The sequence below is a fragment of the Microcebus murinus genome, chromosome 1, assembly GCF_040939455.1.
Source record: "Microcebus murinus isolate Inina chromosome 1, M.murinus_Inina_mat1.0, whole genome shotgun sequence".
NCBI lineage: Eukaryota > Metazoa > Chordata > Mammalia > Primates > Cheirogaleidae > Microcebus > Microcebus murinus.
Genome location: NC_134104.1, coordinates 124,159,237 through 124,186,837, shown reverse-complemented (window position 1 = coordinate 124,186,837; position 27,601 = coordinate 124,159,237). Strand labels below are relative to the sequence as shown.

The window sequence follows — 27,601 nt, the reverse complement described above, 5'->3', positions numbered from 1 at the left end:
TGTGGCACTAGGGGACATGGGCTGGGTGGGGTGGAGACACTGCCCCTCCCCTGCTAAGTCCAAGACTGAGAGCTGGAGCATCTCCAAGGGCCTGAGGTTCTACCTTCTCTGCAAGGGCAGGGATTTGTGATGGTGGAGGGTGTCCTGGCCAGGGGAGGAACTGAAGGTCAGAGAGGTGAAGTGACCCACTTCCCAGGGGTTCAAAGAAATCTAGCCAAATTATAACTGGAGGCTGTGGCCCAGCAGGACTAGACATATGTAGAGAAGACCATATAGAATAGTGCTGTCCAGTAGGATTTTCTATGATGTTGGAAATATTCTATACTCTTGTCACAAGTGGCTGTTGAGCACTAGAATGTACCTAGCGGCGCTGAAATTGTTATTTTATTTAATTTTAATAGTTTTAATTTAAATAGCCACATATGACTAATGGCTACCATATTTGGTAGAGCAATTCTAGAAGCAGCAGCACTGGAACGGAATGAAGTTGGAAAGCAAGAGGGAGTTCAGAGAAAAATGCAGAGAGTTCAGGTTATGAAAGCCAAGGTTTTAAAAAGGTACATATTAGGACTATCTGGAAAGTATCAGAAAAATAAAGCTGCCTGAACCCAGACCAGGGCTACCCCATCAGAATCCCTTTGGGTACATACCTTTAAATGAGAGCTACCAAATTCATTGGCAGGAGGAAGCAGATCTGGGAAAGTAGGCTGCAACGACTTGATAAAAGGCATTACCTGTCAAATGAAGATTTTGTACTCAGTTTTATTGGCAGAGCGGTGTCATTGAAGGGGGAGACTGACAGGGTTAGTGCTTCAGGCAAAGTTTGTGCAGCCTGTGTAAGATGTGATGGAGGTAGAAGATTGGAGCTAATTGCAGAGCTGAATGTTAAAAGATGTCTAGGGAAAAAAGATATCTGGAGTGTTCATTTATCCCTCAGAGTATGAGTGTGCTGATTTCACTGGGGGCTGTCCGTATTCTTCCCTGGACTGAACATTGATCAAAATGTTCCGTAGCAAATATGCCGTTGCAAGCCTCCAGCCCCACTAAAGGTTATGGTGATTGAAAATTACATTTGTTTCCCATGGGCCCAGAATGGGGCTCTTTGTAATGAAATAGAGACGCAGAAGCCATTTGGCATGTGGAGTAGCAGCCCCTCTGGGACCCCCAGCATAGGCCCATGGAATCCATAAAAGGGGATAACTCACCAGGGGGAGGAATGATTGCTGGTCTTTCCCTCTCTCTGACTGCTGAGCTCCAATCAACAATCTTAATGGCTGCCACCGGGAACGAGGACACCATGGGAACTGTGTTCTAGGCCCAGCTGATGACTCACTGCATAACCCTGATAAACCATTTTATGGTTCACAGTGGGGAGCTCTCTCTTTTGCTTTTAAAAATTGAAAAGGAAAAATAAATCCAATGTATGTTGATTTGAAGTTTAGAGATTGACAGAATGCCTTTTCCAAAATAGCAAAGTTTCAAAGTGTCGGTTGTTTTGTTCTGATAGTGCAAGGGAAGATATGTGGAGGGGTGAGAGATTGACCACCCTTCTTAGTTCCTGGGAGAATGGAAGGCTGGAGTTTTAGGAATGGTTTTTATCTAATTGTTAGAGTTCAACTGTCTCCCTGAAGGACAGGTTACCTCTGGCTGAGAAGTGTGTTTCTGTATCTCTGCTGTTGGCCCTTTATATATACAGTCATGCATTGCTAAAAAGCAGAGATGCATTCTGAGAAATGCATCTTTAGGTGATTTTGACATGGTGTGAACATCATAGAGTGTACTTATACAAACCTAGATGGTATGATCTACTACACACTTAGGTTATATGGCATAGCCTTTTGCTCCTAGGCTACAAATCTGTATACCATGTAACTGTCCTGAATACTGCAGGAAATTGTATACAGTGGTTAAGTGTTTGTGTATCTAATCATATCTAACATAGAAAAAGTACAGTGAAAATACAATATAAAAAATAAAAATGATACGCCTGTAATCCTAGCTCTCTGGGAGGCCGAGGCGGGCGGATTGCTCGAGGTCGGGAGTTCAAAACCAGCCTGAGCAAGAGCGAGACCCCGTCTCTACTATAAATAGAAAGAAACTAATTGGCCAACTAATATATATAGAAAAAATTAGCCGGGCATGGTGGCGCATGCCTGTAGTCCCAGCTACTTGGGAGGCTGAGACAGAAGGATCGCTTGAGCCCAGGAGTCTGAGGTTGCTGTGAGCTAGGCTGACGCCACGGCACTCACTCTAGCCTAGGCAACAAAGTGAGACTCTGTCTCAAAAAAAAAAAATAAAAAAAAAATAAAAAATAAAAAAAAAAAAATTAAAAAAAAAAATAAAATAAAAATGATGAATCTATGTAGGGCACTTACCATAAATGGATCTAGTAGGACTGGGTGAGTCAGTGAGTGAGTGGTAAGTGAAAGTCTAGGACGTTACTGTACACTACCACGGACTTTAAAAACACTCCATACTTAATCTACACTAAATTAATTAAAAATTTTTCTTTCTTCAACAATAAACTAAGCTTACTGTAACTTTTTTTTTTTATAAACTTTGTCATTTTTTTTAACTTTTTGGCTTTTTTTGAGTAACACTTAGCTTAAAACACGAACACATTATACAGAGGTACAAAAATACTTTCTTTATATCCTTATTCTATAAGCTTTCTATTAAAATTTTTTAAAACATTTTTTTTGTTGAAAAATAAGACACAAACACACACTAGCCTAGGCCAATAGGGTCAGAAGCATCAATATCACTGTCTTCTACCTCCACATCTTATCCCACTGGCAGGTCTTCATGGGTAATAGCATGTATGGAGCAGTTATTGCCTATGATTACAGTGCCTTCTTCTGGAATACCTCCTGAAGGACCTGCCTGAGGCTGTTTTACAGCTAACTTTCTTTTCAATGAGCAGAAGTACACTCTACAATAATGGTAAAAAAGTATAATATAGAATATGTATAAACCAGTAATATAGACATTTGTTATCATTACCAAGTATTATATACCATACATAATCATGTATGCTAGACTTTTTTTTTTTTTTTTTTGAGACAGAGTCTCACTTTGTTGCCCAGGCTAGAGTGAGTGCCATGGCATCAGCCTAGCTCACAGCAACCTCAAACTCAAGCAATCCTCCTTCCTCAGCCTCCCAAGTAGCTGGGACTACAGGCATGCGCCACGATGCCTGGCTCATTTTTTCTATATATATTAGTTGGCCAATTAATTTCTTTCTATTTATAGTAGAGACAGGGTCTCACTCTTGCTCAGGCTGGTCTCGAACTCCTGACCTCGAGCAATCAGCCCGCCTCGGCCTCCCAGAGTGCTAGGATTACAGGCGTGAGCCACCAGGCCTAGCCTATGCTAGACTTTTATATGACTAACAGTGCAGCAGATTTGTGTACACCAGTGTCACTATGAACATGTGAGTGATACATTGCGCTACCATGTTGCAATGGTTACGTCACTAGACAATAGGAATTTTTCAGCTCCATTATAATCTTAGGGGACCACAATCACATGTGATCAAAACGTCCTTATGTGGTACATGATTGTATATGCCTTCTTTACATACAAGTAATGATGTAACCTAGATGTCAGCTTGGACTTGCTGCCCCTGGGAGATTCAGTAAGCTTGGCTGAAACCACATCTTGTCTAAAGCCTTGTCCATAACTGCTGAAGGCGCAGTGCTGCAGCCCTCCCTGTGTTTGCAGGGTGAAGGCCTCCATTTGGCACTCATCAGTTCAGACATGAAGCCCCATTTTTTCACCCATCCCAAGTGTTGGATGAATTTGGTATCTCACAGAGCACATGACCTTCCACCGTCTTGCTCTGATCGCTCCATTCTTCTTCCCTCCCCGTTTCTGGAGCAAGGCCAAAGCCATCCTTTCATCTCTGGCAGAGGGGATCATATTATTTTCTTACCCTACACATTTTCATATATTTTTCTGATACAACTTCTTGAAAAGAACGCTCACACCAACTATCATGAAAGCTAGCACTTTTTACCCGCTAAAGTGATGATAATGGCCATTTATTGAGCGCCTGCTATGGTCTGGACATTATGCTGGATGGAGAATTTTAAGGAGATTTTGGGCAGGGCTAGGAGACTCAACCTCAAAGAGAAAAGATTTAGTCATCTGAGATATAATCGACATCTGACCAATGACTCACTTCAGCAGTGTTCATAAATGTGGGCTCTCTTGTTTTCTATAAGGTCTGAGGTCTAGAGTTATAATATAAAAGAATGTGACCTTGCTGGCATCTGGCTATTTTCCTTTAAGGGATATTTATCTTACTTCATAGCACCATTTATTTTTTTATAGTATTTTATGTCTTAGCTATGAGTTAAGATATTATTATTATTATTATATAATGCCCAAGTCTTTAGTTGGGTTCCTTAGAAGCGGAGCCTGAGATGGGTATTCTGGTGCATATATTTTACCAAGGTTGTGTGTGTGGGCCTGGGTAGAGTGGGGGCAACTGTGTCTGCATAAGGCAGGTGAAGGAGCTGAGCTCGGATGTGGTCTTAGCTGGAGACTGATCCCACAGGGAGCTCCGAGGCAGAAGTAACACTACTGGCCAGGACTGCCCCTGGGGCAGAGGTAAGGCATCCCCTCTTTGATAAGGAGGCATCTAACTGTTGTCTTTCTAAGAAGAGGAGATTAGGACATACAGAGAGACACCATGCATGCATGACATGCATACACAGAGGGACCACCTTATGAGGGAAGTCAAGAACAGGGGCCTCAGAGGAATCCAACCTTGCAGGCACCTTGATTTTGGATTTCCCAGCCTCCAAAACTATGAGAAATAAATTTCTGCTGTTTAAACCACCCAATCTGTGGGATTTTCTTATGGAAGCCCTAGCTGACTAACATAGCAGCCCACACTCACAGTAGCTAGAGGATGAGTGTGCCAATAATATTTTGGATTGTGTCTGGTAAGGGGGCCCGGGTGTGCCATCAGTAGTATCCACTACACCCACTTACAAATGAGAAAACTGTGACCCAGAGAAGTGAAGTAGCTTGCCCAAGTTCAGACAGCTAGTGTGAGAAGCAGGATTTGAATCCCAGTCTGACCCTACAGCTTGTCCTCTTAATCACTACCTTGTATCACTGCTCCTGGTAGAAGGCAGTCTCTCCCAGAAGTAGCAGACATCGCCAGTTAACTTGGGTTTCAGTTTCTGTCTTTTTTTCTAATTTGTACCTATCTTATACAAAATGGAGCTCTTGGGTAAATTGAGGCAGTTCTGTATAGGTAATGTCCATGTCTGTGTGCCTTCTCAAGGCATTGTCATTTACCCTATTGTTTTGAGTATGGTATAGTGTATTAATCATAGCTTTCCCCTACGTATGAGGAAATATTTTTATTTTAAATGTTTTTATTAAACATTGAATCTGGGCAATCTTTTTCACACCCACAAATGTCATTTTTAGGAAAATAAATTCTTTGAGCGCTACCTTGTCAGCATAATAACTATCATCATTCTGAGCACTACTACTCCTAATTTGTAATGGGAGACCATGGTCTTTGGAGGGACCACATTGAGATATAACAATAAATCCATTTGTTCTTATTATAGCCTTATAATAGCCTTTGTTCAGGATTTTCTGGCTTGGTGTAATAAAGCCGTTGCCCTCTTCAGAAAACTAGAAAAGAAAGGAAAAATAAAGCAGGATGTCTTTGGGCAGCTGCCTGCTGCTGAGGGCTCCCACCCACACCTACCCTCAGTCTGACCCATCACAGCTAAAATAAATATCATCCTCTCTTTACAAAGAGATTTTCCCCTACAGAGTAGATATAGTGAGAAACATTTTTAATAGTTTCTTTTGGATATTATTGTAATTCCTTGGAGAAGGGGCAGAAAGATGTACATGAGTCTGTTGGGTTTCCCAAATCACAATTTATTTGATTGTCCAGCTCAGCAAACATTCCTTCTGACACTATTGTTAGGCATACAGAGAGAGGCAGGGTTATCTGTCTGCAGCAGAGTCTGGGGCACTTGGGGAAAGCCTCAGTTTAACAGCATGTGCCATTCTCCTTTGGATAATCTTGACTGAGTCCTCGAACTTAGTGGGCCTGTGGGATGTAGCTGGAAATTTTAGTATGAAGACTTTTTTTTAGTATGATTACATCTGAGATGTAAGTTCAAAGTACATCAGGAAGAGGAAAGGGAGTGGGACTTTTAGGGAAGAATCTGAATCTCCTTCCTCTCTTCTTCCTCTCCCCAGTCCACCCTCCCAAAAGGTTAGGAAATTCTTTGTATATGATATTATGTGGTAGTTTGAAAGTCCTTATCTCTTGGAGATTTATGCATTCATTTAATCAACAAGAAGTTTTGAGTATTTGCTTTGAACCATGCCTTGGAGATACCATGATGAACAGGAAGGACATGGCTCTTGCCTTCTGGGTGTGTACTCTCTACGTGGGATATTAGAAGCAATTTTTACTTGAGTAGACATTAAGTGCCAATCATTGTGTTAAATCAGTGGTTCTCAAACTGAGGGGTGCATCAGGATCACCTGGAGAGCTTTTTTTTTTTTTTGAGACAGAGTCTCACTTTGTTGCCCAGGCTAGAGTGAGTGCCGTGGCGTCAGCCTAGCTCACAGCAACCTCAAACTCCTGGGCTCAAGCGATCCTTCTGCCTCAGCCTCCCGAGTAGCTGGGACTACAGGCATGCACCACCATGCCCGGCTAATTTTTTTTTTTGTATATATATTAGTTGGCCAATTAATTTCTTTCTATTTATAGTAGAGACGGGGTCTCGCTCTTGCTCAGGTTGGTTTCGAACTCCTGAACTCAAAGGATCCGCCCGCCTCAGCCTCCCAGAGAGCTAGGATTACAGGCGTGAGCCACCTCGCCCGGCCTGGAGAGCTTTTGAAAATACAAATTGCACCATCCTGGTGGCAGGCACACCGAAAACACTGGCTTTATCATTATAGAGTGTACCCATTAACAAAAACTTTTGTACCTTAATATTTTGAAAAAAATTAAAAAACAAAAGAAAATGCGAATTGCTGGACCCCCACCCCAGTTTCTGATCCAGCAGTTTGGGGATGGGGGTGACTGAGAATTTCTATTTCTAATAAGATTTCAGAGATGCAGTTGTTGCTAATCTGGGGACCAACCTTTGAGAACCATTCTGGCAAGCTTGTCACATGCATTTGCACAAGGCATATCAATGGTTAGAATCATTTGGGATAGTGGTGGGCACACAGGCTGAGATCTTCCTTCTATATAACTAAGTTCCTTTAGAGGAAACTTAGTTTTGCCTTTAGGCAAATTTCCTGTTTTATGAAAACTGGCTCTTTTTTAAAAAAATTCTTTAATTTATGTCCTGATCATTTTAGAAGTTTGAAGAGCTAATGCAATGATAGATGAAGTAACACGGAGTTTCTCATTCAACAATTGCATCTGTATGTCATTTCCTCCTTGAAGATCCTATAAGACAGACCAATAGTTTTCAAAGTGTGTTGCCAGACCAGCAACATCATTAGATATGCAGAGTCTCATGTCGCATCTCAGACCTACGGAATTAGAAATGTTGGGTGTGGGGCCAGGAATCTGTTTTGACAAGCCTTCCAGGTGCTTCTGATGCACACTCAAGTTTGAACACATCTGAGATAGAAAGTAGTGAGAATTGAGCTGAATCTGACTGGGTCTGATATTCCCAGCTCCCTTGAGACAATTTGCCAGATGACTAAGCTTCAATTTTTCCATCCTATAGGTCAAAAATCTATCACTTGTCCAATATCTTTCAGAGTTACAGAGAAGACAATCATGACTTTTATCTATGCCATGGTTTTACTAGCAAAGATGAAATTCCTAGCTATCCATAAAATAGCTCTAATACAGTGGAAGAAAGATAGGATTCAAATGCAACTGTGTGACCTTTGGTTCGTTATTAGCCTGTCCAAACCTCACTTTCTCATCTGAAAAATGGGCATAAAAATGTTATCCTGGGCCAGGCATGGTGGCTCATGCCTGTAATCCTAGTACTCTGGGAGGCCGAGGCGGGCGGATCACTCAAGTTCAGGAGTTCAAAACCAGCTTGAGCAAGAGTGTGACCCCGTCTCTACTAAAAATAGAAACAAATTAATTGGCCAACTAAAACTATAGATAGAAAAAATTAGCCGGGCATGGTGGCGCATGCTTGTAGTCCCAGCTACTCAGGAGGCTGAGGCAGGAGGATTGCTTGAGCCCAGGAGTTTGAGGTTGCTGTGAGCTAGGCTGATGCCATGGCACTCTAGCCCATGTAACAGAGTGAGACTCTGTCTCAAAAAAAAAAAAAAAAAAAATGTTATCCTGGTCTAACTCAAAGAGTTGTTGCAATGATCAAATGGAATAATGGAGATGAATGTGCTTTTAGAACTGTAAACTGCTGTAAAGTGCTGTGCAAATATAAGACTAAAACTTTGGACTGCTCACCCTTAGCTTTGTTCTTTTCTGTCAATAAATTGGAAATAGTCTTGTTACTTATAACTCCATAGACATTGTAAGTAACCGAGACAACTAATAGCACAACAATTTGAGCTCTTCTAAGGTGAACTTTACTTTTTTTATTCATGTCTTGTCTTTCACATACACAGGTTGGAATATGCAGAGATACTATAGAATCTGACACATTTTATTATAGTGTTTCTATGCAGTATGTGATAGTACATTTATTTGAACTAGTCACATCCTAGAGCAGTGGTTCTCAGAGTGTGGTCCCTAGACCTGCAGTATCAGCATCACCTGAGAACTTGTGAGTAATGTCAATTCTCAGGTACCACACCAGATGTACTGCATTAGCAAGTCTGGGGCTGTAGCCCAGTGATCTGTGTTTTAACAGCCCTAAAGTTGATCCTCATGCTCACTGAAGTCTTAGGCAGGCGTCCTCAAACTATGGCCCGTGGGCCACATGTGGGTGTTTTTGCCCGTTTGTTTTTTTACTTCAAAATAAGATATGTGCAGTGTGCATAGGAATTTGTTCATAGTTTTTTTTAAAAAAGATGAAAGTCCAGCCCTCCAACAGTCTGAGGGACAGTGAACTGGCCCCCTGTTTAAAAAGTTTGAGGACCCCTGTCTTAGAGGAAAGGATTTATTAGAGTCTTAATTGAAGTGTCTGACAAAGGCTACCCTTTTCCTGGAGCAGTATTATTGCTTGTCTTTTTCTTCAGCATGGACTTGAAACATCTGTGTCCAATCTCGGGCAGCCGTCATTGGATCCCTTCCTAAACACATGCTGTCACTGCCTGCCCAGCGTAGAGGAGATCTGGAATGCCACTCCAGTGCATCTGTTATGAGGCTGACTTCAGGGTGTGAGGAAATTAAAGCTATTTATCACAGACCATTTTCTCCTTAGTGTCAGGAGAAATGAGCCTTAGCCTAACAAGGCTTCAAATTGGGTCTATGTTTGAAAAACATGCAGCTCGACAAACACAATTTAGGCAGACTTATGTTTCTTTTGCCTTTTCCCTTTGAAAATGAATCCTTTTTGTGAGCAGCACCAAGTCAATGTTGCTTAAACATTGCTCATATAAAAGTCTATTCTATATAATTACACAGAGTAGGTAATACTTGATAATGATAATAAATGACTATGTTACTGGTTTATGTATTTATTGTCCTATACTTTTTATTGTTATTTTAGAGTATAATCCTCCTGAACTTACTAGTTTAAAAAAGTTAACTATAAAATAGCCTTGGGCAGGTCCTTCAGGAATATTCCAGAAGAAGGCATTGTTATCATTGGGCTTAACAACTCCATGCCTGTTATTACCCATGAAGACCTTCCCATGGGACAAGGTATGGAGGTGGAAGACAGTGATATTGATTCTGAACCTATAGGCCTAGGCTAATGTGTGTGTTTTTGTCTTAGTTTTTAAGGAAAAAGTTTAAAAAGAAAAAAAAATTAAATAGAAAAAAGCGTATAGAATAAGGTTATAAAGAAAGAAAATAATTTTGTACCTCTGTACAGTGTGTTTGTGTTTTAAGCTAAGTGTTATTCCAAAAAAGTCAAAAAGCTAAAAAAAGTTAAAAAGTTTATAAAGTAAAAAAGTAACAGTAAGCTAAGGTTAGTTTATTAATGAAGAAAAATTTTTTTATTAATTTAGTATAGGCTAAGTGCACAGTGTTTATAAAGTCTGTAGTAGTGTACAATAATATCCTAGGCCTTCACATTCACTCACCATTCACTCACTCACTGACTCACCTGAGCAACTTCCAGTCCTACAAGTTCCATTTGTGGTAAGTGCCATGTACAGATGTATCATTTTTATGGCATATTTTTACTGTACCTTTTCTATTTTTAGATGTATTTAGATACACAAGTACCCACCATTGTGTTGCAATTGCCTGCAGTATTCAGTATGTAACATGTTGTACAGGTTTGCAGCCTAGGAACAATAGCCTATACCATGTTGCCTGGGTGTGAGGTATGTAGTAGACTATACCATTTTGGTTTGTGTAAGACCATTCTATGATATTCACATAAATACGAAGTCCCTAATGTAGCATTTCTCAGAATATATCCTCGTTAAGTGACTCATGACTGTATTTGTATTTCTTCCTGGTGATGAGTATTATAGGCAAAACTAACGGAGTGTTTTCCCTACTACTTCCAATAGTAATCAGCATTTATTGGGTATGTACCATGTGCATAAGCCATTGCTTTGTGTCCATTATACTATTTAATGTTCATAACAGTTCTATGAGACAGATATTATCATCCTTGTTTTATAGATAAGAAAACAAGTGCAGAAAGTTTAAATAATGTCCGATGTTACAGACCTGTTGCTGGAGCCTTGATTTAAATATATGTCTTTTTGATGCCAAAGCCAGCATTCTAAACCAGTGTTAGAAACCAGTCATTCTAAACCAGTGAATAGAAAGGAAAATACCAGAATGTGTCACATGTAGTTTGGGTAAATAGGTCTTGATACATGAATTTTTTGTTTCAACTATAAAGATATTTATGTACGTATATATAGAAGTGCATTTCTGTACACTGGGCAACAACGTAAATGGTTTTCCTGCTGTGTCATAGTCAAGTCTGAAAGCAAAGTGGGTGGCAGAGGAAAGAAGATAAAGAAAAAAAAGGGAGAAGAAGAGGGAGAAAATATGAATGAGCAAGTGAATAAATAACTGTCAAAGAGACAGATTCAGGGAGAGGGAGAGGAAGTAGAAAGGAATGGGGATAGAGAGAGAATGGGCAACTCCAAGAAAGAGACAATGAAATTAAAGGAGAGATGGAGGAAGAAGAAGAGAAGGAAGAGGTCATGTGGAAGTCACATGGTTCTGTCCACCGTTCCACTCAGAAGCATATGCCTCTACTTGACAGCAAAACCAGAGTTCTCAGTGGGTTGTAGTTTTCATATGCTTCTCATGCTGTGATCCTCTTGTCATTCTGAGTGTGAGTCGAATAAAGAATTTTATTAAGCATGGCTCCTACCTACAAGTCATCTGGTGCTCAACTGAAAATCAGTGATCTGAAGAGGAAAAAGGCTGTGTTGAAATTGTTAAAAGTATGAGATCCCCAATATGTTGCTTCCTAAGGAATTAGAGGATACAGTTTTGAATATATGTAATTTTTGTCTTTTGAACTAATTTTGATTCTACTACACAGCTTCTTGTGTTTTAGTGGGAAACCATAGGCAACAAACAGGTTTTAAAGTCTTCTATTGCTGAGGAATTCTAAATCTATTAGGTTTTTTACTTCCAAAGGATTCTGGAGTCAGTTAATAAAAAGCCTGTTTTTATAGATGTGGAAATTGAGTGACTGTTTGTATGAAATTTCCCTTTTTTCAGATGCTTTCATAAGAATCATATTACTGAATCTTCATAGCCACCCTATTAGATTACACTGATGTCAAATTTTCCTGCAGAAATTGGAGCTCAGTAAGTTTATGTCCCTTGCCCAGATTCTCATCTACAGCATGGTGGAGCTTGATTTAAACCTTGATTCTCTGACCCCAAATTCCATATTTTTTCCACTAGATAGAGAACAGCTTCAACAGATTGAAAAACAGTGCTGTGTGTTATGATTTAGAAGACTAATTTTATTTTTAAGTCAGAGTGTGGTACAAAGCCTAAAATGCCCACTGTTTTGCTGTGACAGAGTAGTCTTATGTAATTTTCTTCTCCCACTACTTAAGGATATTTCTTTATGTCTAGGCCCCCATTAGAAAATTAGAGTTTATATTTCTATGCTTTATTGTGATCCATTCTTGGCCTGTTCTTTTGGAAGATTGTTATAAGAACCAACTTTATTTTAGTTACTAATAATGTTGCATCAAGTAACTTGGGTAAATGCTTAGTGGTATCAGCTTAAGTGGGTATTCTTTGCTTTAAAATAAATAAATACTGAGTGTAGTTGTGAGTGACCTCTATCTCAAAAGCCTTTGTAGCCTATTAGAAAAGAATTGTAATGTTTTCCCCAGCTTGCCAAAATACCATTGCTATATATCCTATTCATCTTGTCTTACCACTAACATTTTAAAAAATAATAAATATATAGGAAAAATGCTGATAGAGTTTCTCTCCAATTTCTGCTAATGTATGTTGTGTAATGGCCCTTCTGCCAGGGTACGTTGTCCTGCTTTTGCTCTTAAATCTCCTCATTTTTAATAAAAATCCTACCCATAAATGTCAAAAATTTAAAGCATTTCATTTCTTCATGTTTTGTGGTTTTGTTTTCCTACCTTCAAACGGTGTTTGCAAATGGAAGTGTTTCTCCTTTCTTCTACTGGTTTCATTTTGCTGAGTGTTTATTACATTCAACCAGATACTTTCAGGAAGCTACACTTCAGTCTACACTCCATGGAAGCTTTGTCAGTGCAAACAAAATATACATATCTGTAAAAACACAAGGAATCCTAGCCTTATTATAATTTCAATGACTGGTAGTACCTGATTGTTGTTTATTTTTTATTTCAGAGATCCCAGAAGACCCACTTGTGGCTGAAGAATATTATGCTGATGTGTTTGATTCCTGTACTGAAGAGAGTGAGGAGGAGGAAGAAGAAATAGTGTTCTCAGCATCAGAGGGAGAGGTCAAGGATGGGGGACCCCAGCCTCCTTACAGAACAAACCAACAGGTGCGTGCTGGTCCCTATCAGAGTCCTGTAACTGTCCAAGGTACTGATTGGACTCTTCCAGAGAGAGTCAAGAAAGCTTAATAACCTGAAGTGAAAGATGGGGAACTTAGGTTGTTATAGTGGCTCCATGTGATAAGTCTTGATTTCCCAGGTCCAGAAGCAGGTAGGGCCCCATGGAATTCTGAGAATCTGATCTGAACCATGTTGATGAGGGGAGGGCTGGAGTACATAGCACTTATTTGTAGGGGGATGGAAGGATGGTACATACTACATCGTTTGCACACTGAAGCAGCTACTAGATAAACAGTATACGTATACAGTACACATATATAGTATACATATACAGTATTCATACACAGCTACTATATAAACAATGTAAGTATCTCTTTGGATGAAAGAATGGGATATTTTTTATATAATTTTGTGTTTGGTAATCAAATTTTTTAGTCATATTTACACATTTAATGCAAATACAAATTTATAAGAAAATGACTTAGTTCTGGGGATGAGACCCAAAGATCCTGAGCTTAGGGGATGATTTTCTAGCTATATTCGGCCTCTGAGGACTCATCCTTACATACAGTACTGAAGTCTCTGAGTATATGCCTTTGTAGTAGATCTCTTTAATTATAGCAAGAGTAAGTCCTATGTAGGCCATAGGCTAAGAAACATCCCCAGCATATGCTTTCTGTTTTGTGTGTCTGCAGCATAGAGAAAAAGCAAGAGGTCTATAAGGAGAAAGCAGATGGCTTCAGGCAATTTATGCACATATCCCTCATTTCCTTCTTAGGTAATACCTGGTAACCTTTTAACTCTAAGCTTCCATGAAGTACAGAAGCTTTTTATTAACTGGAAACATTCAGCTACTGAAATAAAAGTCAATCAGGGGCACCTGAGTCAATGAAAACTTAATCCAGTAAGATGATTTTGGGGGTGGAAGGAAGGTTGTACACAATTTATTCAACCATTTTTAATAAAGGCTAAGCAGCACATCATAATATTCAATAAATAAAAACAGTAAAAATGTCCTTACTTTCTGTATAAGAGAAAGAGAGAGATGCAGGGAGAAGGGAACTAGAATAGTATTGGCATGGGACCAAACAGAAGAAGTGATTTGAGAAAGAGAAAAGGAAAGAGAAAAGAGCAGAGAGAGAATTTAAGAGACAAATACATAAAGAGAGAAACAAACAAATGTTGAGAAAAATGCAGAGTTAAAGTGGGGATTCAAAACACCCAAACAAAACTTTCCTTAAATCATTTATTCATTTTTTCCAATGGAATCTGGAAAACAACAGCACCTCCTGCTACATATTGAAAATATAATTTGCATTTCCTTTTGAGCTACTGTCATAAACAACTGAAACAAATGTTATTATAAGATTACAGAGACTTCATTCTGTGCCTATTGTTATAAAACATGATGTGCAAAATACAAAGGGCTCATTTTTTACTCTAAGCATCAAGTGATAAAATTTTAGCTACTCATATTATCACTTAAAAATATTTTTAATAAAATAAAATTGAGTCAGAGAACCATATGAATAAAATGCTATCTGGCAAACACTCCCTAGGTCAAGAAATAAAACTTAACCAGTACCAAGAGCCCTATCTTTGGTATAATTGTTAGAATATAAGGTTGGAGATCAGACTGCCGGTATCTGGTCTATCCTTCATCACTCGCAGGTTGCATGACCTTTTGCAAATTACTAAACTTTGCTGCACTTCTGTTTTCTTTTTTTCTTTCTTTCTTTCTTTTTTTTTTTAATTTCGGCATATTATGGGGGTACAGATTTTAAGGTTTCAATAAATGCCCATTTCCCCCCTTCCCCACAAAAGTCTGAGTCTCCATCATGACCATCCCCTAGATGGTGCACATCTCACTCATTATGTATGTATATACCCGCCCCCCTCCCCCCTCCCACCTGCCCAATACCCTATTACTGTAGTACCTATGTGTACACTTAGGTGCTACTCAGTTAATACCAGTTTGCTGGAGAATATATCTGGTGCTGTTTTTCCATTCTTGGGATACTTCACTTAGTAGTATGGGTTCCAACTCTAACCAGAAAAATATAAGATGTGCTATATCACCATTGTTTCTTAGAGCTGAATAGTACTCCATAGTATACATATACCACATTTTATTAATCCATTCTTGGATTGATGGGCACTTGGGCTGTTTCCACAGCCTTGCAATTATGAATTGTGCTGCTATAAACATTCGAGTGCAGGTGTCTTTTTTGTAGAGTGTCACTGGATCATTTGGGTAGATGCCCAGCAATGGGATTGCTGGATCAAATGGTAGATTCACTTGTATCGCTTTAAGGTATCTCCATATTGCTTTCCACAGAGGTTGAACTAGTTTGCAGTCCCACCAGCAGTGTAGGAGTGTTCCTCTCTCTCCGCAACCACGCCAGCATTTATTGTTTGGAGATTTTTTGATAAAGCCCATTCTCACTGGGGTTAAGTGATATCTCATTGTGGTTTTGATTTGCATTTCCCTGATGATTAGAGATGTTGAGCATTTCTTCATATGTTTGTTGGCCATTCTTCTGTCTTCTTTAGAAAAATTTCTGTTCAAGTCCTTTGCCCACTTTTTAATGGGGTTATTTGATTTTTTCTTCCTAATTTTCGTGAGTTCTAAGTATATTCTAGTTATCAGTCCCTTATCGGATGCATAGGATGTAAAAATTTTCTCCCATTCTGTAGGTTGTCTGTTTACTTTCATGACTATTTCTTTGGCTGTGCAGAAACTTTGTAGTTTGATCATGTCCCATTTATTTATTTTTGTTGCTGCTGTGATTGCCTTTGGGGACTTCTTCATAAACTCTTTGCCCAGGCCAATGTCTAGGAGAGTGTTTCCAACTTTTTCCTCTAGAGTTCTAATAGTTTCATACCTTAGGTTTAAGTCTGTTATCCAGCGTGAGTTGGTTTTTGTGAGAGGTGAAAGGTGTGGGTCCTGTTTTAGCCTTCTACAGGTGGCTATCCAGTTTTCCCAGCACCATTTATTGAAGAGGGATTCTTTTCCCCAGCGTATGTTTTTGTCTGCTTTGTCAAAGATTGGATGGCTTTATGAGGATGGTTTTATATCAGGATTCTCACATCTGTTCCACTGGTCAATATTCCTATTTTTGTGCCAATACCATATTGTTTTAATTACTACAGCTTTGTAGTATAGTTTGATATCTGGCATATTAATGCCTCCCATTTTGTTTTTGTTGCCCAGAATTGCTCTTGATATTCGGGGTCTTCTTTGGTTCCATACGAAGCGTAAAATTATTTTTTCTATATCTGTGAAGAATGCTGATGGGATTTTAATAGGTATTGCATTGAATCTGTAGATCAGTTTGGGTAGTATAGACATTTTGATGATATTGAGTCTGCCGATCCATGAGCATGGTATGGATTTCCTTCTGTTTACATCCTCTGCTATTTCCTTCCTCAGTGTTTCATAGTTCTCCCTGTAGAGGTCTTTTACGTCCTTGGTTAAGTAAATTCCTAGGTACTTTAATTTCTTTGTTGCTATTGTGAAGGGAATTGAGTCTTTGATTTGGTTCTCAATGAGATTGTTGTTGGCGTATATGAATGCCTCTGATTTCTGTGTATTGATTTTGTATCCTGAGACTTTACTAAATTCATTGATCAGTTCCAGGAGTTTCTTGGTTGAATCCTTGGGGTTTTCTAGATACAATATCATATCATCAGCAAACAGTGAAAGTTTGATCTCTTCTGCCCCTATTTGGATACCTTTGATTCCATTTTCCTGTCTGATTGCTGTAGCCAAGACTTCCAGCACTATGTTGAACAAAAGTGGAGATAGTGGGCAGCCTTGTCTGGTTCCAGTTCTAAGTGGGAAGGCTTTCAATTTTTCCCCATTCAATATGATGTTGGCTATGGGTCTGTCATATATGGCTTGTACCATTTTTAGGTATGTCCCTTCTATGCCTATTTTCTGAAGTGTTCGTATCATGAAAGGGTGTTGAATTTTGTCAAAAGCTTTTTCTGCATCTATTGAAAGAATCATGTGGTCTTTGTTTTTGCTTCTGTTTATGTGGTGAATTGCATTTATAGATTTTTGTATGTTGAACCATCCCTGCATCCCTGGGATGAAGCCCACTTGGTCGTGGTGGATTATTTTTTTGATAAGTGTCTGGATTCGGTTAGCTAAGATTTTGTTGAAAATTACTTCTGTTTTCTAATCTGTAAAATGGGAGAATAATGGTTTCTACTTCATAGAGTGGTTTTTAGTATTAAATGAAGTAATCAATATAAAGTACTTAGAATGGTTTCCAGAACTTAATAAAGTACTTAATAATGAGATATTAGCTATTATTATTATGAAGTTGCCTAGCCATCTTGTGGATTTTTTATGATACTGCCAAAACTCCTTAATGTTAAAATGAGATTCTATAATTAGTATGAAAAGAGTCCCCTCCCCTTATATCTTAAGGCAGATGATAAATACAAGGGCAGCAGTTTTGTTCTCTGGGCTGTGTATCTATCCTGTTACATGTTATAGGACAGATTGTGATTGATTTTAAATAATCTACTGGGACAGGATGTTAAGGCCTCTTTCATACATGATGGTATTTTTATCTCACAAAACCCTGATGGGTAGTTATTCTTATCTCTATTTTCCAGATGAGGAAACTGAGTTTCTGAGAGAGCAGTAACTTGCCCATGATCACACAGCTAGGGAAGAACCATACCTTAGGCCCAGGCCAGTCACATTCTCAAGTTAATGTTTTTCTATTACAGAAGGTATATCAATCTAGAATGGACTTGGTGTAATGGAAATAGGACTATAAATCACAATAGAGTAATTTGTATTAGAGACAAGTAATTACAACTCTGTTTTTTTCCTAGTAATTCAATATAGTTTCTCTCTCTCCCAAGGGTAGTGAGTTTGTAGTTCTGATGAGTATGGACTCTTTCCTCTTGGTTAATTTTTTAAGCAACATACAGATTATACTACAGAACGCAGTGCTGAGACCCTAGTCACTGTTGACTAGGATGTTGTATCGGGGGAGACCTGTCACCATCTCCAGGATTTGCCTCTTTTCCCTTCTCCCTAGTCTTACTTTTCACCTCTAAGTATATCAGGGTCTGCTTAGGTGGTCGTCATTCCCAGGGATTTTATGTGAGTAATCAGATCAAAGTTGATTCCCCTCCTTCAGACGAGTCCAAAGTCACATAGTTATTATTTTGACAGAAGAAGTGCTTTCAAATAGAAAAACAGCCAAGGAGGGGCTTCATTGCCATTGATTGCAGAGTCTTGTGCCATCCATGACAATCTCTTAAGTAGCAGCATCTCCAAAACACAATTTTATTAAGTACCTAATTGCTATTAGTCACCAGTTGTTTCTCTGCTATAATGAGCAGAACATCAATAATACCTTTATCACAAGCCATTATCATATTGTTGATAGCTTGTCTGTGAAGTCTGTGGTCACTGAATTGAAACCAGTCTCTTAGATCTCAGGAGAATAGAGTTTACAGCTGTCATCCTAATAGATTCTCCACAGCATTTGTGGGACGTGACTGACAAGGGTCTTATATACTCTAACAAACATGTCTTAGGGGCAGCAGGCTGATGGGTGTTTTCAGATTCTTCTGTCTTTCCCTTGCTGCCTTGACCATCATCCTGCTCCAAGACTACTAAACAGCCCAGGTGCACCAGCAATACACACACTAGGTGGACAATAATCCCTTGACCCAGAACTCCCTTGGAAAGGCTCTGTTTAGCAAATACGATTTTCACCAAAGCTTATTTTAAGAAGGCTTTTCAGGACTATGGTGTTTGTTCTTGCTAAGATGAGGGCTACAAAGGTCCACTTTTTCCAGCTAATCCTGAAGTTCTCAATGCCCTTTCCCCAAATCCTCCTGTAGGTTTGAAATTCTCTTTGCACAGTGAAGCATTAGGAAAAACAGAAACAATCTTTTTATTAGAATGTTGCCACAGGGCAGAGAACTAGATATAGGTTAGGTAAGGCCCAAGATTCTACTGAGAATACTTGAATCAGATTGTCATGAAGGTAGGTGCCTCTAAGAGTTTCTTCTGTTAGTAAAGTCATTAGTTTAATCAGATCATAATTGTTATAACAGTAACAGCTAACATTCCCAGAAACTTCATTCTATGCTCAGTATTCTATATGCTGTGTCAACTCAGGTCCTGTAGGAAGCAGGTGACAAGGCAGAATTAGGGAGGAAAGAGAAATGTCCATGAAAGAGATAGGGAGATCCTCAAACCATGCTTATACCTTTGAGGGGAAGGAAGGGAGGGAGAGGTGGAGCAGGGTGGGAAGGAAAGATGGGCTCATTTGCTCAAAATAGAAACAGCAGTGGAGGATATTTTGGGTATAATTGACTATTGCATTAAGTGTTGACTTTAAAACACAGGTCCCTTGAAAGATGAGACTGCTGTGATATCCTAACTTTATACAAGAGGAAACTGAGGCTTAGGGAGGTGAAGTAACCTCTCCAAGGTTACATAGCTAGTGACTCTATTTTTAGCCACTCTTTTATACAGTCCTTCATCTGCACAACAGTTATAATCTGATTCCCTCCACTGATGATAGAGTAAACACATTAGGTATGAGGGAATAGTGGAGGGGCCATTGCGCTTTCTGGTACTCTGGTGAGACCTGTTTTACTGAATAGCATTACTGAGCTATGTACAAGGCAAAATTTATACCAGTTCTAGGAAAAGTGCTCAGTTAAGAAAATTAAAACAAAAAAGAGCTCACCTCTCTACTTTATTTTTTAATAGAAGGTACCAGAACTCTTGAGTCCCAATAGTGGGGTGATTTACATGTTATTTCACATGATCTGATCTAATTATTTTACCTTCATATGTGTGAGGAAGCACTTTTTGTCTTGACCTTAGAGGAAGCAGCCTTGCAGGCTGCCAGTGATTTCACTGTCAGTGTTCCCCTGGCCTGTGTCCCAGGCTATAAATCAACCAGCCTTGCTAAAGTGTTGTGGATACTCCCAATTCGACATGTCATTCCTTCTGATGGACCTTGTGTACACTCAATGCATGCTGCTTAAAGGAGTGACTTTGATGCTAGTTTCCATTTCCACCTCCAGCTCAGCCCTCATTGCCATCATTGTTTTTCCCCCTTCCCTCTCTCCTATTTCTGTCTGGGATAAAGCATAGTTCATTGCTGATCAGACTGGGATCAGTCGAACCTTGTTGTGGGACATAGCACACTGGGCTTTGTAGGAAGCCTTAGCCCCTAAATCTTTAAAATTAGATCCAGTATGTATTTAGGATCATCCCTACACATTTTGCCCCAATACCAAAGCATGTAGGGAAAAGATGGGGGCAAGAGGGTGGATAAAGACAAAAGAAAAGCTGAGCAGGAGTGCAGAGAGTCTGTGTATTCCTTTCAGTGTGAGGATGGAGAGGTCATCAGCCCCTGGCATCCCTGTAGTGGCTAAGCAGAGGTCCCCCCTGGATGGGGGAGTAAAGGGACGATGGCCTGCACTGTGACATGCCCTGTGCTCTGCTCTGCTGCCCTGGAGCTGCAGGGTTAGAGTGGTGGTACAGAGCTGAGAAGACTAATTGGAATGGTACCTTCAGTGCTTTTCTCTCCAGAAATCTTCTACCCCCACCACCCAACGTCAGTTTCTCTCTCCCTGGCTGTCATCAGAGCTGAGGTGCCCTGACCATATGGTGTGCAAAACAAGTCTGTGAAAAATACGAAAACTTTCCTAAACAGCATTTGCAAACAGAAAAATATAAAGGCCCATCCAACTATTTTGGGATTCAATTGCATAGAATAATTTAATTTTATTTTCTGAATATTTTATTCACCTAGAAAGGGGGTGTGAATACAATTTTATAGTGCCCAGCCTAGGAGGAAAGTGGTTTGACACATCTGGGCCATTGTTGGAGGTGCATCCTTCCTATGTATCCTGTTCATCTGGTGGCACAGGGGTCCGTGTGCTACCGGAGAAAACAGTGGTCATGGTTAATAAGACAGAGCCACCTTGCAGCACGCCAGGTGCTGTGCTAAGCCCTTTACATGCCTTGTCCCATTTCATACTCACAAATGCTTGATGGAGTTAACAGCTTCCCTCCCATTGTACAAGTGAGGAAATTATGAAGCAGAGAGAATAACTAATTTGACCTATGTCACCCCATCCAATGACAAATCTGGAATTCAAACCAACAAATATTCACTGTGTCAACCATTAGACATTTGGGGAAAGTACAGAACTTAACATAGAAGTGAGTCAAGGAGAAGAAAAGGAGATGCTTGGGAGCTCAGGCACAGCTCCAAAATGTGTAAAAACGGACCATGAGCTGATGATTTAAAACCATGCTTAAAACACGAAGCCAAGTTTTCCACTTATTCTGTAGAATTTAAATAAGAATAACACTAGAACTATGGTTGAAAACAGTAATTATAATAAAGAACTGTGTATCGTGAGGGTACCCTTTGGATGTGAAAATTCTTTCTCTTTTTGTGTCATAAACCTCCCTTTAATTGCATGACTTTCTTCCCTAGACTGTGGGACATGTAGCATGGAAAGAGATTAAGCAGTTAATCAAGAGCAAGCAGAGGGGATTGATCGGAGGCAGTTTCCCCTCCACACAGCTGGAACTCTAGGAAAGGATTGCAGCAGAGGGAGTACGGGTCTCACCAGCTCCTAGAAATTCCATGCCCCCATGTTCTTGGGTAGATGTCCATTGTGTTGCCACTCCATCAGCCCCACTTTCTTTTTGCTTCATCTTTACACTTCCAAATAATCTTAGATGTCGTAAGAGTTCTGTCATTGAATACCTGTAAATGTCATTGAAACCCTAAAGCAACTCCACAGGCACTGACTTGCTGCGAACCTGGGCATTAATAAGAGACAGCTGCAGTTAGAAGGTTTTAATAATGCAGAGTAAACAAGGCATTAACAGTGAAATGTGGACACATTGACAGTCACGATTCAGCAATTCTGAATTCAGTGACAGAGGCGTTCAGTGTTATGGGAGCTGGGGGCTTGTTTGCAGTTTGAATTTTGCAGATGTGGCTCTGTGTTCCCACCACTACACATACCTTAAGGCAGAAGGCGACCATCAGCAGTGAGATAGGAGTTATGATCTCAGTTTCCTCATTTTAGGGCAGCCCTCACAAAACTGCCATCAGCTCTGTCCTATGGCTTTGTGCTAAACAGCATCCTCTGCCTTCCTATGAATTATGAATGCATATAAGCAAGGGCTTGGCTTTTAATGAGATCAAGCTGAGATATGAAAGGTACATCTGAGTATGCAGAAAATGGATAAGGTCACCTTGGGGTTTTGCTTTCTGTAATTTAGTGGCATTTTTCAGGGCTATTCTGGATACAGTTTGTAGGAGAGTAGATAATAGCTTAGTAATTCAGCTTGCAGAAAAAAAGTTGGTAGATTGTTTCATGGGTCATTCATTTACACATCATATATTGGAGTGTTCTAGGCACTGGGTATATGGTAGTGAACAGAATGGGCCTAGTTGCACCTTCCTGGATGTCTCACATATTTAAATAGTATCTATTGACTCACAACTCCTAAATGTATGCCTTCCATTCCTCAGTTCTGTCTCCCCAGAACTCTAGACTCCCATTATCCAAACTCCCTATGTTGGGTTAGGAGTAATATGGACCTTTAATAGACATCCTGAAATAAGCATGTCCAAAAGTGAACCCCTCATGTACCCCAGCCTCAGTCCAAATCAGCTACTCCTGAGTCAGCCTTGACTCACATCCTTTCACTCACCTTTATATTCAATCCATGAGCAAAACCTATTGGCTCGACATTCAAAGTACATTTAGAATATGACCATTACTTAGCATCTCCATTTGTACTGCCAAATCCACCATCACCTCCTTATAATAGCTCCTAACTGGTCCCCCAGTGACAGCCCCTGTCTCACTCAAAATAAAAGACCAAATCTGCTCCATGACTTTCCAACACCCTCATCACTGTCACCTCACTGAGCCCCTCTCTTCCATCACTGTGAGAAACACCCCTGTTCACTCCACCCCAGTCACACTAGCCTCCTTCCTATTTCTGGAACACATCAAGCATGTGCTGGCCGTGGGGGCCTGGAATGCCAGACACACAAATGACTTGCCCCCTCCCTGCTTTCAAGCCTCTGCCTGTGTGTCACATTTCTGGGGAGGACTCTCTAACCACCTTATATCAAATAGTATCCATTAGCCTGAGGGTCTCTTTTCCCCTGCTCTGCTTTATTTTTTTCTACTGTCCTTGTCACCATCTAAGTTACCACTATTCAGTTGCTTATTCATTTATGGTCTCTCTCCCCCTACTAGGGTGAAAGCCAATAAGGCAGAGATTCTCTCTATTTTTTTCACTGTGTATTCTTAGCTCCTGAACAGTGTTTAGCACAGACCAAATACTTCGTAGATATTGTGGAATACATGAATGAATGGATGAATGAATGCTTGAAGTATATGGTGTGGTGGTAAAGGTAGCCAATAAGCCAGTACACAATCAAATAAGAGCAACTAGGAAATGAAGCTGAACTGATAGAGGAAATGGGGCAGTTAAGAGGTGACCTACTAAGAAGGGAAGTCAAGGAGAGTTTCTAGGAGATGCCTTTTCAGCCATGATCGGAAGGATGGAAAGGAGCCAGCCCCTCAATATGAGGAAAGGGAGTTGGGAGAGGAGTGTTCACAGAAAGGGAGCAGTGTGTGGAAAGGCCCCAGGTTGGGACAGGGCTGGGCCAGTTTGAGATACTACACAGTAAACAATAAGATCAGAGCTCAGACCAGCTATAGATACACATGAAGACCCGGTAAGGAGAGTGGGTTTTATTTGATAAATTTTATTTTATAAAATGTCAATTTGGTGAAGGGTAACTGAAACAAAGTCTTATGATGACTCTATGGTGACAGAAATCAGAACAATCGTGCCTTTGGAGGGTGGGGATTGGCTAAAAGGAGGCCAAAGAAAACTGTCGGGGATGACAGAGATATGTTTTACCTTGTTTTGGGTGGTGGCTACACAGATGTATACATTTTTGAAAACTCACAGAATTCTACACTTAAGATCTTGCATTTCACTGTGTGCAAATTTTATCTTAATAAACACCATACATCATCAACATGTCATCCAGAGAAGGAAAACTACAAAAAAACTATAACAGAGTTGTGATATTCATATACACAGATAAGTCATGTAAGTGCTCAGACTGCATTGAGGCCACTTCCTGGCTGCTTGTGGCCAGGGCATGGCCACAGCTTTAAGGAGGTCCTGGGTGCACTCAAATGAGGTCTCTCATGGCTCCAGAATTACTGTGGAGGAGTAGGGAAGAGAGTTCTGCGTGGTTGGTGGGATTTGTATCCCTGTGGGATGACTCTGAGAGGAGAGGTAACCAAGAGGTGAAAGAAGTTGGCCCCTTCACATCCTCACATCTGCCAGCATAAGGGACAGTTAAATGTGAGGATGTGCCTGAGGTCTGAGCAAGGTGAAGCTCAAGCTGAACACTTTTGCGTAGCTGGAGCCATAATGCAGGGTTATATCCAACTGTGTACTACACTAATAGATTTGTGCCTGTTTGGGATTGTTGAGCAGACGGAGAGCACAGTGTCAGGCCTGGCAGCACAGCATGGCAGCATCCAGGCATCTGTTCCCACTCACTCTGAGCAGCTTTCAGCCACTGGAAACATAAGACACTTCTGTAGCTATGGAACTGTCTATGTGTATGTTGACAATTGCCAAGCCTTCTCTGGACCTGCCATCGGGAGTCATAATAGCCCACCAGCCTGAAGAGTGCTGAGGGTGCCAGATGTGGACAGGTGGTTGAGCTTTCACTCCTTCAAGGTGGTGGAGCAGCAAGCAGAAGAATAAACCGCTGGGAGGCTCTTGAGAATGTCAAAGGTAGATATACAATCTCTAAGGAACTGTTGGTACCCAAACTGGGCCTTCATCCCAAGCTAAATTCTAATGGCAGCTAGGCACCTTTCATTCATTCATTCATTCATTCATTCATTCATTCATACATTCACAATTCATTTGTCACCAGACACACTATTGTACAAAGTTATCGTTTTACAGAGATCATTGCTAGATCTTTCCCTTATTTATCCATATAGTCAGCTTCAATGAGAACTGTATAAATTTTTAAACAAAGTTTAACTTTTAAACTAGACCCTCTCCTACTGGTTTATCATCTTCAACTCTTTAAGTTTCAGAGTTGCTCAACATTTTTCTTAGCCAAATGCTTTTTTTTTTAGTTACTATAAAATTCTTTTTTCCTTTAACTCATTTTACTGAAAGAAAGAAGTTCAGTGGGGGTGGTGGAGGAGGAAAGTATGCGGCCTCTAATGTCTGCATGCCTTGACTTCCCTAGCTCCTTCCTCTGCATCTTCGTCCACATAAAGGCTAAGTGTCCTTGGACTTGGAACAAGTAAACCTCATGGCACTAGGCTTCTCCCACAAGTGGGTTCTCACTGGTTTGTTCCCTAATAGGTGTGGCAAAGCGTCTTTTCCTTCCTCACTTCATCTTTTTCATTGGCGTTTGTTTGCAGCTTGAATGGTACACCATGACCAAGTCTCTTGGATAAGTAGCTGTCAGCAACAGCCTGAGATAGAAACTGCCTCAGAAAAAGATTTATTTCCCCAAAATGATGGTGTAAGGTTGCATCTGTCTTCCTCATTTTTTGTATACATTTGGCACATAATTTAATATTATGGTATTTAATAAATGTTGGTATTTAATAAATGTTTTCTTAATGGAATACAACTGGGTAATGTAGTGACACAGTTTTGCTTGTGAATTAAATCTTTCATCATGACTAACTTTAAGGTGAGGAGATAATCTGGATTATTTAGTGAAACAGAACTGACTGATAACTAAATGAAGATCTATGTGTTGTGATTTTTATAACCCTGTGAAGATCCCATCTAATTCCTTCCTTTGACATGCATTGCTGCTGCCTAAAGTTTTGCTATTAGAAATTAATTCCTCTGATATGAGGTTATAGCCCTTATGAAACACAGATATCCTGAGAGAGATAGCACATAATCCTTATCAATCATTTTGGCCTTAATGGATGTGTCATATTTTTTCTTGAGACAAAGCAGATTTTAATGTAGAGAAGGATGAAAAAAGGTATAAAGGCATTGTAGCTCATGAAGAAAATGTAGCACTGGAGTAAATGCACTGGTAGGGGTGAGTGGGAGTGTGGAGAAAAGAGTAAGAACAAAGAAAAGAAGGGTTTCTAAATGTTCACATTCTTTGGCCTAATAATTCCACTTCTGAATGGAAATAATAATAAGCATGAAGCAAAAATTTATGTGCAGGCCAGGCGTGGTGGCTCACGCCTGTAGTCCTAGCACTCTGGGAGGCCGAGGTGAGCGGATTGCTCACGGTTGGGAGTTCGAAACCAGCCTGAGCAAGACCCTGTCTCTACTAAAAATAGGAAGAAATGAATTGACCAACTAAAAATATATATACAAAAAAAATTAGCCAGGCATGGCGGTGCATGCCTGTAGTCCCTGCTACTCGGGAGGCTGAGTCAGTAGGATCGCTTGAGCCCAGGAGATTGAGGTTGCTGTGAGCTAGGCTGATGCCACAGCACTCACTCTAGCCTGGGCAACAAAGTGAGACTCTGTCTTAAAAAAAAAAAAAAAAAAATTATGTGCAAAGATAGTCATTGCAATATTATTTAGAACAAAATAAGATGAAAGCAATTTATTATAGATGTCTAATGATATAGCTTTAGGGTACAATACTGTCCAGCTATTAAAATTATGTTCTGAAGAATGTTTTATAGAATGGGCTGAAAGTCCAAACAAAAGTATATATGTGTGTATATTTTGTGCACACACACATATACCATGCATATGTAGTTTAATCTCAAATATATAAAAGATACATGTACAACATAAATATATAGTATAATCTCAAACATCTAAGAGAGAGATATGTAAAGAAAAGACTGTATGTATGTGTGTATGTTAATAATGGTGGGATTTGGGCTATTTGTTTTCTTTGATATTCTGTATTTTCCTGATTAAAAAATAAATGGAAGTTACTAGAGAAAATATTATTTTAAATATCTATATACAAACATTGTTTAAAAGGGGAGATTGCTCTAGGTATCATAGCTTTTTCTGTGGCTGCTAGGCAGGCATTGATAATTATGTACATCATGGATCAGGCTGGACCTTTTCCAAACAGCTACCATTCCTATTTAAAAGCAATTCCTAATTCATTAGTCAAATGACTGCATCTATTTGTGAAAAAAAAATCTGGCATTTGACTAAACTTGAATCTGTGGGGCAGTTTTTCAAAACTGAATCTTACAAACTATTCTTCATGCTTCTAAGGCATGTTCCTGTTATAGAGGGGTTGATGGTTTTGGAGGAAGCAGACTTGAAGAACATCTAAGCTAATCAACAAAGAAACTATTTTATTATCTTCACAGCATTTAAAAATTTGGCTGCCTAGCCCTTGGCTGGGATGACTGAAGGCTGGTGGCACTGTTATTTGACATCTAGGGAGAT

At 39.9% G+C, this 27,601-nt stretch overlaps 1 protein-coding gene across 3 annotated transcripts in view; it reads left to right on the top strand.

The window, feature by feature from the left end:
• Positions 1 to 27,601, top strand: part of NEK11 (NIMA related kinase 11) — a 250,945-nt gene that overhangs the window by 142,563 nt on the left and 80,781 nt on the right. For all 3 annotated transcript variants that reach the window (XM_076005375.1, XM_076005377.1, XM_012766914.3), the window contains one exon: positions 12,932 to 13,092. In XM_076005375.1, the coding sequence (XP_075861490.1) occupies positions 12,932 to 13,092 (161 nt within the window). The remainder of the gene's footprint in view (positions 1 to 12,931; positions 13,093 to 27,601) is intronic.